Below are 13,785 nucleotides of genomic sequence, written 5' to 3'. Positions count from 1 at the left end.
ACTCATGCAGACATGGGGAGAAGGTGCAAACTCCACACACAGTTACCCGAGGTCGGAATTGATCCCGGGTCCCTGGAGCTGTAAGGCAGTAGTGCTAACCACTGCCACCATGCTGCCCATGGTACATACAGGTGGTACACACTGCTGCCACAGTGTGTTGGTGTTGAAGGGAGTAGTGGATATTTAAGGTGGCAGCTTGTGTACCAATCAAACGAGTGGCTTTGTCTTGTATGGCGTCAAGCTTTTTGACTGTTGTTGGAGCTGCACTCATCCAGATAAGTGGAGAGTATTCGATCACACTCCTGACGTGCCGTTATTGATTATGGACAGGTTCTGGGGAGTCAGGAGGTGAGTTACCCGCCACAAGGTTCCTAGTCTCTGACATGCTATTGTAGCCAGAGTATTTATAGGGCTAGTCCAGTTCGGTTTGGTCAATAGTAACCCTCAGGATGTGGATAGTGGGGGATTCAGCAGTGGCAATGCCATTGAATGTCAAGGGGTGATGGTTGTTGGAGATGGCCATTGCCTGGCAGTTGTGTAATTTGCCACTTGTCAGCTTAAGCCTAAATATTGTCCAGATCATGCTGCATTTGTGCATGGATTTCTTCAGTATTTGAGGAGTCATGAATGATACTGAACATTGTGCAGTCATCATCAAACATCTCCACTTCTGACCTTATGATGAAAAACAGATAATTGATGAAGCAGCTGAAGATAGCTGGGCCTAGGACACGACCCTGAGAAATTACTGCAGTGATGTCCTGGAAGTGAGATGATTGACCTTCAATCACCATGACTATTTTCTTTTTTGCGAGGTATAACTCCAACCAGTGGAGGGTTTCCCCCAGATTGCCATTGACTACAGTTTTGTTCGGACTTCTTGATGCCATACTCGGTCAACTGCTGCCTTGATGTCAAGGGCAGCCACTCTCACCTCGCCTCTGGAATTCAGCTCTTTTGTCCATGTTTGAACCAAGGCTGTAGTAATGTCAGGTGCTGATTGGCCCTGGCGGAACAAAAGCTGAGCAGCAATGAGCAGGTTCTTGCATAGCAAGTGCCATTAGGTTGCGTTGTTGATCATCCCTTCCATCACCTTACTGATAATTGAGGGACTGATGGGGGAGCTAATTGGCTGGGTTGAATTTGTCTTGATTCTTGTGTGCAGGATATACCTGGGCAATTTTCCACTTTGCCAGATAAATGCCAGTGTTGCAGCTGCACTAGAACAGCTTAGCTAGGGTCATGGCACAAACCTTCATTTTTGTTGCCGGAGCATTGTCAGGGCCCATAGACTTTGCAATATCTAATGCCTTCAGCTGTTTGTTAATATCATGTGGAGTGAATTGAATTGACATCTGTGATCCTGGGGACCTCTGGAGGAGGCTGAGATGGATCACTCCTGGCTGAAAATTGTTGCAAATGCTTCAGCCTTACCTTTTGCTCCTCCATCATTCAAGATAGGAATATTGATTTGATTTAATTTATTATTGTCACATGTATTAACATACAGTGATAAGTATTGTTTGTTGCGCACTATACAGACAAAGCATACCGTTCATAGAGAAGGAAACGCGAGAGTGCAGAATGTAGTGTTACAGTCATAGTTATGGTGTAGAGAAAGATCAACTTAATGCAAGGTAAGCCCATTCAAAAGTCTGACAGCAGCAGGTAAGAAGCTGTTCTTGAGTCGGTTGGTATGTGACCTCAGACTTTTGTATCTTTTTCCTGACGGAAGAAGGTGGAAGAGAGAATGTCCTTAATTATGCTGGCTGCTTTGCCGAGGCAGTGGGAAGTATAGACAGAATCAATGGATGGGAGGCTGGTTTTTGTGGAGATTCCTCCTCCAGTGAATGATTTAATTATCCACCATGACTGGATGTGGCAGGACTGCAGAGCTTGGATCTGATTCGTTGGTTGTGGAATTGCTCAGCTTTGTCTATTACTTGCTGTTTATGCTATTTGGCATGCAGTTAGTCCTGTGTTGTAGCTTCACCGGGTTGACGCCTCATTTTTAGATATGCTTGGTGTTGCTCCTGACATGCCCTCCTGCACTCTCCATTGAACCATTGTTGATCCCCTGGCTTGGTGGCAATGGTAGAGTGAGAGATATGCATGGCCATGCGGTTGCAGATTGTGGTTGAGTCCAATTTTGCTGCTGCTGTTGGTATTGTGAAGACAGAACTTTGTGTCCACAAGGACTGTTTGGTGGTCACTCCTACTGATACAGTCATGGAAAGATGCATTTGTGGCGGGCAGGTTGATGAGGCTGAGGTCAAGTTTGTTTTTTCTCTTGGTTCCTTCACACCTGCTGCAGATCCAGTCTAGCATTGTGACCATTGGGACCTGGCTAGCTCATCCTGTGGTGGTACTACCAAGCCATTCTTGGTAATGGACATTGAACTCCCCCACCCAGAGTTCATTTGGCACCATTGCTACCCTCTATGCTTCCTCTAAGTGGTGTTCAACATGGAGAAGTATAATCATAGAATCCTATAGTGTGGAAGAAGGCCATTCGGCCCATCGAGTCTGCACCGACTACAATCCCACCCAGGCCCTATCCCCATAACCCCATGCATTTAGCTAGTCCCCCTGACACTAAGGGGCAATTTAGCATGGTCAATCCACCTAACCTGCACATCTTTGACTGTGGGAGGAAACCCGCATAGACACGGGGAGAATGTGCAAACTCCTCACAGACAGTGACCCAAGCCGGGAATCGAACCCAGGTCCCTGACGCTGTGAGGCAGCAGTGCTCACCACTGTACTGCCCAAGTATTGATTCATCAGTTGAGTGGAGTAAGTGGTAATCAGCAGGATGTTTCCTTCCCCATGTTTGATCTGGGACCATGAGACTTCATCGGGTCCAGAGTCTATGTTGAGGACTGCCTCATGAGTGTATACCATGTATTGCCACATCTGCTAGGTCTGTCTTGCCATTGGGACAGGGCATACCCAGAAATAGTGATGGTGTCGGGACCTTATCTCTAATTTATGATTCCATGAGTATGACCGTCAGGCTGTTGCATGACTAGTCTTTAAGATAGCTCTCCCAATTTTGGCACAAGCCCCTAGATGTTAGTAAGGAAGACTCCTGGCTCCCCCTGAGGCACTGTGGGTTATCAGCATCTGCCGAATCAATATAATTTCATGATCTGCCTTTATTCATGGGGAGTGTTGGAGAGCATGCCTATCACAGCACCAGTCTGGCGGGCAGTCCTGGGGTCTAAGAGCATGAGGGCGGCAATTCTCATTTTTGACTGAATGGTGGGTCTGGAGATGGATAGACCCAAGAACTATCACCAGTCCTGGCTTTCGGACTATTGGCTTTTCTCCTATCATTCCTATTTTTCACTGTATCTTTCTTGGTCTTGCTGCACCTGACCCCACCCCATACCTTTTTAAACCCTAATGCTGCACCTTGTTCACTTGTACCTCCTGTTTTACCCAGTGTCTTGTAGGCACATAGCTGTGCCCCATGTCAAACTCTGCCTCCTCTCAATCCTGCCCTCCCATTCCACCTTATTTCCTTGCCCAAAGCCCTGGGTTGCCCCCCTGATTTACCTGTGTGATGCTTGTGACCCTGTTCGTGCTTATTCCCTATTCGGGTCCTGAAGTGGGATTTGAAAAGCCATAACCTTCTGATTCTGAGCTGGGAATTAACAACTGAGCCTCAGCTGACATACAATAGTTTAACTTGCAAATGTGGAAGATCTGTGTACTTTCATTTAAGTGAATTATGTTTGAGAAGTTTTTTCAGTATATCTAAATGGTGATTTTTTTTGTTCTGCTGGAAAAGGGAATTTATTTTCTGTTTTCCAGAGGGGGGGGAAGCAGCAATAGTTTCCCCCCACCCCCTTGTATTTTAAGCAGCACCTGCATATAGTTGGGACAGTCAGAATCTCAAAGCTGTGAATGTATTTTCAGAACTCCTCTTTATTCATGTGGTTAATGATTTGGAAGAAGGTGTAACTGGTGTAATCAGCAAGTTTGTGGATGACACGAAGATGGCTGGACTTGCGGAAAGCGAAGAGCATTGTCGGGCAATACAGCAGGATATAGATAGGCTGGAAAATTGGGCGGAGAGGTGGCAGATGGAGTTTAATCCGGATAAATGCGAAGTGATGCATTTTGGAAGAAATAATGTAGGGAGGAGTTATACAATAAATGGCAGAGTCATCAGGAGTATAGAAACACAGAGGGACCTAGGTGTGCAAGTCCACAAATCCTTGAAGGTGGCAACACAGGTGGTGAAGAAGGCATATGGTATGCTTGCCTTTATAGGACGGGGTATAGAGTATAAAAGCTGGAGTCTGATGATGCCGCTGTATAGAACGCTGGTTAGGCCACATTTGGAGTACTGTGTCCAGTTCTGGTCGCCGCACTACCAGAAGGACGTGGAGGCGTTAGAGAGAGTGCAGAGAAGGTTTACCAGGATGTTGCCTGGTATGGAGGGTCTTAGCTATGAGGAGAGATTGGGTAAACTGGGGTTGTTCTCCCTGGAAAGACGGAGAATGAGGGGAGATCTAATAGAGGTGTACAAGATTATGAAGGGTATAGATAGGGTGAACAGTGGGAAGCTTTTTCCCAGGTCGGAGGTGACGATCACGAGGGGTCACGGGCTCTAGGTGAGAGGGGCGAAGTATAACTCCGATATCAGAGGGATGTTTTTTACACAGAGGGTGGTGGGGGCCTGGAATGCGCTGCCAAGTAGGGTGGTGGAGGCAGGCACGCTGACATCGTTTAAGACTTACCTGGATAGTCACATGAGCAGCCTGGGAATGGAGGGATACAAACGATTGGTCTAGTTGGACCAAGGAGCGGCACAGGCTTGGAGGGCCGAAGGGCCTGTTTCCTGTGCTGTACTGTTCTTTGTTCTTCTTTGTTCTTTGGTGAAAAAGCATGAAGCTCGACTGGACGTCTTGTCCCGGGGGAGCTTTTCTAGTTTGGTAAACCGAAAAACAAAGCAACTTGAATGCTTTTGTTTCTTATCACAGTCCTTGGCTTATTTTCCCTTCACATCTGATCCACTGACGGCCTTCACTGCTCCAACAATTAGCTCCCTGTACCAGAAGTAATATTTTACTTCAGCTCAAGGTTAACACAGAAGGGAAGCTATGGAATTTGAGTATAAAGCTGTTATCCATGAAAAGAAATGGCAAATTTCCAATCTGCTTCTGGGCATCTTCAACGTTTGTGTTTTGCATGGAGAAACATGTTTTAGGTTCTTGGTTGTCATTTGGAGCTGTTGAAACGAGTTGGTTATGTATAGGGCACCTTGCATGCACCTCTGATATGCTGTCTTATATGGAAGTTGGCGCTGCAGGCTGACGCAGATAGTTGCTCTGAGATTATTCAAGTTAGTGCAAGGCTGCTGCTGTGAAATCTTGGGAGTCAGTTGCCTGCACTTCTCTGCAGCGGTTTGCTGTATGTTAATTTATTTTCCCTTGGTACTGTTTTGGGCAAATTTTAAGAAAAAGGGTATTGAGCAGGCCTCAGCAGGTAATATTTCTAACTTTCTATTAATCTAGTTTTCTCATTAGTCAAAATATTTAGTTTGTAATTACCTTCTAAATCTAGTCCCAGACCTCTGCAGATAGAGGTGGTACAGATTGCCCTGCTATTCAGAATTGGACATTTAGTTGGGAACTAAGCTTAACTATAAATATTCAGAAGTAAACTTTAATATTCAGTTGTGTCTTTTATTTTACTCTTCTGTGTGAGTTGTGGCAGGCATGCACAGAAAAAAATGATTCTTGGCACTTAATTTAGCTCAGCTTCTCAGAAAAGAGTTTTCTTATCTATGTAAATAAGTTATGCTGTGCACAATATATTATGATGTGCAGAAACACACACTATATAGGACCTTTGTTTTTTTTTGTTTCCTTGAGTCTGGTACATGTTAACTATAATAGTTCTCCAATCCAGGTCCAGTGTTTCCCATCAACTCAAATTTGTGCGTGTCATCTTACTGCCTGTCTGGATTTATTTAAAAAAAAGTACAAGATGCCAACTTAATAAATCAGTAAAAGGACCATATGTTCAAGACAAAAAGAGAGTGATATTTAAGAATAAACAAAGGTAAAGGGCTAGAGGCAAATGGAAAGATACCAAAAGGTACAGCAAATTAGGAGGCACAAGAAATGTTGGACTTTATTTCAAGGGGGATGGAGTATTCAAGTATGGAAGTCTTGTTGCAATTGTACAGGGCATTGGTGAGACCTAGAGTACTGTTATAGAATCATCTAGAAGAGGCCCTTTGGCCCATGGAGTCTGCATCGACACATGAGAAACAGCTGAACTGCCACTTAATCCCATCTACCAGCACTTGGCCCATAGCCTTGAATGTTATGATGTGCCAAGTGCTGTTCTTGGTACTTTTGAAGGGATGTGAGGCAACTCGCCTCTACCACCCTCCCAGGCAGTGCATTCCAGACCGTCACCATCCTCTGGGTAAAAAGGTTTTTCCTCACCCCCCCCCCCCCCCCCCCAACCTCCTGCCCCTCACCTTGAACCTATGTCCCCTTGTGACTGAGCCTTCAACTAAGGGGGACAGCTGCTGCTTATCCACTCTGTCCATGTCCCTCAAAATCTTATACACCTCGATCAGTTCGCTCCTCAGTCTTCTCTGCTTCAACAAAAGCAACCCAAGCCTATGCAACCTCTCTTCATAACTTAAATGTTAGATTCCAAGCAGCATCCTGGTGAATCTCCTCTGCACCTTGCAGCGCAATCACATCCTTCCAATAATGTGGTGACCAGAACTGCACGCGGTACTCTAGCTGTGGCCTCAGCAAAGTTCTGTACAAATTCAACATGACTTCCTTGCTTTTGTAATCTATGCCTCGATTGATAAAGGCAAGTGTCCCATATGCCTTTTTCACCATCCTACTAACATGCCCTTCTGTCTTCAGAGATCTGTGGATAAACAATCCAAGGTCCCTTTGTTCCACAGAACTTCCTAGTGTCCTGCCATTCATTGAGTATTTTCTTGTTAGATTACTCCTTCCAAAGTGTATCACCTCTCACTTTTCAGGGTTAAATTCCATCTGCCCATTTGACCATTCTGTCCATATCATCTTGACTACTGGACACTGGCTTCCAGTCACTCAAGCAGCCTTCTGTCATCACCCTCTGTCTCCGACAACTGACCCAATTTTGAATCCACTTCATCAGATTACCCTGTATCCCATGTGCATTTATCTTCTTTCAAGTCTCCCAGTGGGATCTTGTCAAAGGCTTTACTGAAATCCATATAAACTTCTTCAACTGCACCACCTTCATCTACACACCTGGTCACCTGCTCAAAAAATTCAATCAAATTTGTTAGGCATGACCTCCCTCTGACGAAGCCATGCAGACTATCCCTGATCAAGCCTTGCCTCTCCAAGTGGAGATGGATGCTGTCCTTCAGAACTACACTGTACAGTCTTGGTCATTAAGGAGGGATATACTTGCATTGGAAGCAGTTCAGAGAAGGTTAATTTGCCTGATTCCCAGGGTGAAGGTTTTATCTTGGGAAGAAAAATTGAACATTTTTGGCCTGTGCTCATGGGAGTTCAAAATGGGCGGCATGGTGACACAGTGGTTAGCACTGCTGCCTCACAGCGCCAGGGATCCAGGTTTGATTCCCGGCTGGTCACTGTGTGGATTTTGTTTTGATTTGATTTTATTGTCACGTGTATTAGCATACAGTGAAAAGCATTGTTTCTTGCGCGCTATGCAGACACAGCATACTGTTCATAGAGAAGGAAACGAGAGAGTACAGAATGTAGTATTACAGTCATAGCTAGGATGCAGAAAAAGATCAACTTCATGCAAGGTGGGTCCATTCAAAAGTCTGATGGCAGCAGGGAAGAAGCTGTTAAGTCAGTTAGTATGTGACCTCATGTTCTCCCCATGTCTGCATGGATTTCCTCCAGGTGCTCCGGTTTCCTCCCACAGTCCAAAGATGTGCAGGTTAGGTGGATTGGCTATGCTAAATTCTCCTTCAGTGTACCCGAACAGGCGCTGGAGTGTGGCGACTAAAGTTAAAAGTAAAAGTTTATTTATTGGTCACAAGAAGGCTTACATTAACACTGCAATGAAGTTACTGTGAAAATCCCCTAGTCGCCACACTCCGGCGCCTGTTCGGGTACACTGAGGGAGAATTTAGCATGGTCAATGCATCTAACCTGCACATTTTTAGACTGTGGGAGGAAACCAGAGCACCTGGAGGAAACCCACGCAGACACGGGGAGAACGTGCAAACTCCACACAGATAGTGACCCAAGCCGGGAATCGAACCCAAGTGCCTGGTGCTGTGAGGCAGCAGTGCTAACCACTGTGCCACCGGCTAAGGGATTTTGACAGTAACTTAATTGCAGTGTTAATGTCAGCCTACTTGTGACACTGAGAAATAAACTTTCTAAACTAAACTAGAAAAGAACAATGAGAGATGTGGTCTTATTGAAATACAGGATTCTGAGGGGGCTTGGTCAGGGTAGATGCTGAGAGGATGTTTCCTCTTGTGGGGAATCTCGGACTAGAGAATAAATAAGAGAAAAATATGGTGGTTGCTGCAAATCTGAAATAAAAACAGGAAGCACTGGAAAAATCTGGCAGCGCCCCCAGAGAGAAAAACCAAGTTAATGTTTCAAGTCCAATATGACTCTTCAGAACCGAAACTAAACCAAGGGGGCACCATTTCCAAATGAAGTCTCTCCCATTTAAAATGGAGATGAGGAGAAATTTCTTCTGAGAGTCATTAGTCTTTGGAATTCTCTTCCACAGAGAACAGTGGAGGCTGGGCCATGAATATATGTAAGGCTGAATTGGATAGATTTTTGGTCAAAAAGGGAGGTAAGGATTATGGAGGCAGGCCGGAAAGCGGGGTTGAGGCCATGATCAGATCAGACATGTTATTTACAGGTGGAGCAGGCTCGAAGGACTAAGTGGCTTTCTTCTCCTATTTCTCCTGTTCTTTTGACGAGGAGGCAGAAATGTAAGGGTGGAAGATTTGCGGCAGGAATTTGAGACCGGACGAGAGCGTGCAGGATGACTGGAGATTAAGTTAAAGGAGGAAGGGGGTCATAAATGTTGATGAAGAATGTACTTGATTTTTACATATTATACATATGCTATGAAGACATGTGATAGAGGGGACCTGAGCTTTGTTGTTCTCTGCACTAATTTTCATATTTTCTGGACCAGGTAAACACTTGCTACCGCTTTCTAGTAGCAGTGGACCATTGACATGTCAAGTGTCTGGAGAATCCTCCAACTTGGTGCGAATGAGAAATCAAAATTTAGGGCAGTCAGCTCCTTCTCTCACTGCTGGCATGGTAAGTCCAGATTACTTTGAAAATCACATTGAAAAATAACGTAATTATTTAAGTAATGCAACTCTGTGTTTCAGGTTTTTTTTTCTTGCCGTTAGAAACAAAATAATTTCAATTTCAGACTTTTGGACCTGCGATTTGGGGTGATATCTAGATTTGAAAATGTTTATTTTTGGTGACTTATACTTGGGCATTGACTGACATAGATGTAATCCACTTGAATACGAACATGAGTTGCATTAATATTGTTGGGCATTACATTGTTTGACCAATCAACGGAATTTTCATTGGTTATGCTAGTATTCCAGATTGAGTCAGAGAAACTGCTGTATTTAAGAATTAAGTCACTAAATACTTCAGGATAAAGCCCTGCTGGTTGTTTCCTTCAACTTAAATTGAGAACATGCAATGAGGGATTAAGAATCAGAATCTCCAATTGATTTATGTGCAAATGATCTGGAATATGAATTGTTTACTAACTATAGGGAAGAATGTTCTGATGGGTACTGCTATTTTACATCTATTCTGGAAAACACGAGCACGAGGAAATAATTAAGCTTGCTTATGTATGCATCAAAATGTCAACCTTTTGAGGTTTTCACCTAAACACCTTCTCAGAGAGGAAAAATGAAATACATTTTCAAGCTGGCAAATTGTGGAGAACTGTGGATGAAAATGTTCAGTAAAATCATCAAGTTTCAAAAGGGCCTTTTGATGAAGATTTACATACATAATTGCCTTTTCTAAAAGCAAAAAAGGGGAAAGATTTTAGACCCCTAATTTGGTGAAAACAGTCCAAAGCAGAACATCTGAAGTTTGTTGAGGTAAGAATTAACAAATATTTTGGTTTGTCATGATTTATTTGCAACTCAACATCAAGAATGTATGAAAAGCTAGAGAAAAGTATTTGCAATGATTAAAAGATGATATAACAAAAAATATTGCTCAGATTGCCAAACAAAAGTAATTTTTGGAACAAAAATAAGGAAAATCAATTTGACCCATAAAAAGTAGTCTCACCACGACCTTAAATAAACTTGTTATGCACATTTTAAGTGGCCAGTATCTGGGATGTGGCAAAAAATGAAATTCCCCAGTTGTCTTGATGTTCTGGCACAATCACTCCATTTATATTATGGATATATTAGGAGCAGTTGCTAGATTTTGTGGCAGCATAGGCTTAAAAATTGCCCACTAATGTCAATTTGGTTAGAAATTTTCTCCCATGTTACTGGACGATGTTCCAGACTGTGGTGAAAGTGCATAGCTGGTCTGAATGGAAGACCTGCCAGAATCGAGATGTTCAGTGTGACACAACTACAGCTGGTGGTAGTAGTTTAGCCTTGTTACATCAGGGATCAATCACCAAGAAGAAGCGGAATCCAAAGAGAGCTTTGGTGACGTTGATGTTAAATGGTTTACACAGCATGGTTATCTCTGATGTGGGTAGCCTAAAATGTCCTTGGATATCTAATCTCCCCACACCTCCATCACCCTGCAGGGCTACCTGAGAGCTTTCTACTTCTTACTTAAATAGAGGCCTGACCAATCCCCGTCCACCGCTATCCTTCTCTGCCTGGCTGAATATGTTCTTGTATTGAACAACTTATTTTTCATTGCTCACTCCTTCCAAACAAAAGTTGTTGCTTTGAGGATCCTGAGACAGTATATTCTGAGACAGTACAGTTGGATATAGAGATATAACAGTAGACAGTTAATATAGGCACAGATTATAAACAGGTCTAACAACAGTATAACCGTCTGTAGTTACTTCAATATATGTATTATTTTCTTGTGGTAAAATATAAATAAAAAATAGTTGCAATTACTTGTCAAGTTTCCCTTTTTGGGATTTGGTTCACACAGCACTTTCCACGTTGAAGTGCCATGTGAGCCAAATCCCAAAAAGGGAAACTTGACAAGCGATCACAGCTATTTTCTGCTTGTATTTTACCACTTGAAAATATGTATACTGAAGTCAGGAGCCACACGTTTTAGTAGCACTTAAATGTCAAATTAAAACTTTTATTAACAAAATAAGAGAATGCTTAAACACACAAGATTACGTTTACACAGTTAAAATTAGTCTCACAGTACATTCCTCCAAAAGAATCTTACTAGGTTAGGCTCACATATGAACAACCCTTTAGGCAACAGTCCTTTTAGATACTTGACCTCTACAAAACCTCAGTGATATTACCACAAGGCAAAACCCACTGTTGCTGAAGGGATGGTATTTTACAGGGCTTCTCTCTATCCCACTTGGCTGTGGAAATTCAAAACTTTAATCCAAAACACCACTTTCTGGAACAACCCAGATGCTTCTCTGGGATGGCTGCAGGCTGCTCACTTCACCTCTTCACAGTTCTTTCCTAGCACAAAGCATTCTCTTCAGAAGATCTTATATGGCCACACCCAACACAGCTCCCAACTTTTCTTTAAATATGTTATCCCCTCTTTGATCTATTTCCATTGTCCTTCCCTTTTTATGAAATTTACCTTGCCCAGGATATAAAATATTTTGTTTTCCTTATGGCCACCACCTTTGGGTAAAATAAATTTGAATAACTGCCGTATTTATTTATGACCTTTTCCCAGCTGTAAGTTTGTTTTTAATTTGCTTTGAAATTTCACAATTGAACACAAAAAACATCTTTATCTCCTAATGCAAATTTCTATCCATGTCTTATTTCTGTCCATGTCAAGGGCAGCACTCTCATCTCAAATTCTTCTCTGACCCTTCTATATTCAGCCTGGTTCTCACTTTTATTATCAACTTGACATCTGCCTTGAGCACACTTTTTTCTTCTTTATTGGAATCTTTATTTTATCATCCAGGCAGCTTGAGATTTGCTAGACGTATTTTTTTCCCCCTTAATGGGAATTTACCTTGATTGTCCCCGAATATCTCTTGTTTAACGATGGCCAATTGTTCACCTTTTTTAACTTCCTTCATGGGATGTAGATGTCACTTGCTAGATCAACATTTGTTAGTCAACAAATGTTGATCTTGCAAGTTGAACTGATTTAGTTCAATCAATCACCCTTGGTTGAACTAAATCATTCACATTGCTGTGTTCCTGGAGTTGCAAGTCAGCCAGACCTGCTAAGGATGGCAGATTTCTTTCCGAAGGACATTGGTGTACCTGATGGGCTTGTACAACAATCTATGATAGTTGTCATGGTAATCATCACTGAGATTCGATGATACATATTCCAGATTTATTCAAGTTCCACCAGTTGCCATGGTGAAATTTGAATCCCAGAGCATGAGCCTGGGTACCTGGCTGACCTGCCCAGTGCCATTAATGGGAGAGATGGTGGCGCTGTGGTGTAGACTTGCTTGTCAACCTTTGATCCCAATTTATTTGGATGTGGGCCAAATAAATTGGGATCAAAGGTTGGCACGCAGGACGATACCACAGCATTACCATTTCTTCCATTACATTTATTACATCATTGAAGTTGATTTTCCCCAGTTAATCATTCTTACTCTGAATTACTCTTGATTCTTTTCCATTGCCAATCTAAACCTTATGATACAATGATTAGTTACCCTAAATGTTCCCTTACTGACACTTGATCCACTTGGCCCGCCTCATTCCTAAGAACTAGATCTCGCAATGCCTCCTTTCTCATTGGACTGGAAGCATTGCTGTGGAAAATCCTCCTGAATACTCCCGCAACTCTTGCCCCTCTGCCCTTTACACGATGACTATCCCAGTCTATATTTGGATCATTAAAATCCCCTCTTAAAACTACTCTATGATGCTTGCACTTCTGTAATTTCCTTGCAGATTTGTTGCTTTACATCTTCCTTTGTTTCTTAGCTTTCCCCAAATAGATTCTGTCCTTGATACGTCTGGGATATCCTCTCTCTCCAGCATTGCCATACTCTCTTTAATCACCACTGACATCCCTCCTCCTTTCTTCATTCCCATCTTTCTTTAGCTCCTTTTATTCGGGAATATTTAAATACCTGCCTATTTTTGAACCCAGTCTTCATTATCACCACAATGAACATTTCCATGTGGCCATCTGCATCTGCAACTCGCCAATCTTATTTACCGCACTGTGTGCATTTACTTGCATGCGCTGTAACTCTAATTTAAACCATATTATGTAACTCACCTAATAACTTACTGTTTCCATATCTGGTGCTATTTGTCTCTCCCAGTATTTTGTGCGGCTTGGTTTTCAAGATCAAGGACACAGACCAACCTCATTATTGATAGTTCAATGTTGCCACCTATATCACTACCTGGTTCCTACACCCTGTCAAGTTAGTTTAAGTCCTTCTGAATAGCAAATCTAGCAAAGGAATTATTCCAGGCTCTGTTTAAGCACAACCTGTCCGCACTGTACAGTGTTCCATCTCTCCAAAACTGATCCCAAAGTCCCAGGAATTTAAAGCCCTCTGTTCTGCACATCTCTCTGGCCATGCACTAACCTGCTTTATCCTCCTGTT

At 42.8% G+C, this 13,785-nt stretch overlaps 1 protein-coding gene across 1 annotated transcript in view; it reads left to right on the top strand.

The window, feature by feature from the left end:
- The window catches only part of mast2 (microtubule associated serine/threonine kinase 2), a 409,139-nt gene that overhangs the window by 43,284 nt on the left and 352,070 nt on the right, over window positions 1-13,785 (top strand). The window contains 1 exon segment of the mRNA XM_078218609.1: window positions 9,190-9,320. Within this exon segment, the coding sequence (XP_078074735.1) occupies window positions 9,190-9,320 (131 nt within the window).

The sequence above is a fragment of the Mustelus asterias genome, chromosome 8 (genome assembly GCF_964213995.1).
Source record: "Mustelus asterias chromosome 8, sMusAst1.hap1.1, whole genome shotgun sequence".
Taxonomy (NCBI): Eukaryota; Metazoa; Chordata; class Chondrichthyes; order Carcharhiniformes; family Triakidae; genus Mustelus; species Mustelus asterias.
Note: the sequence above shows the minus strand (reverse complement) of the source record. Positions and strands in the feature narration are given on the sequence as shown.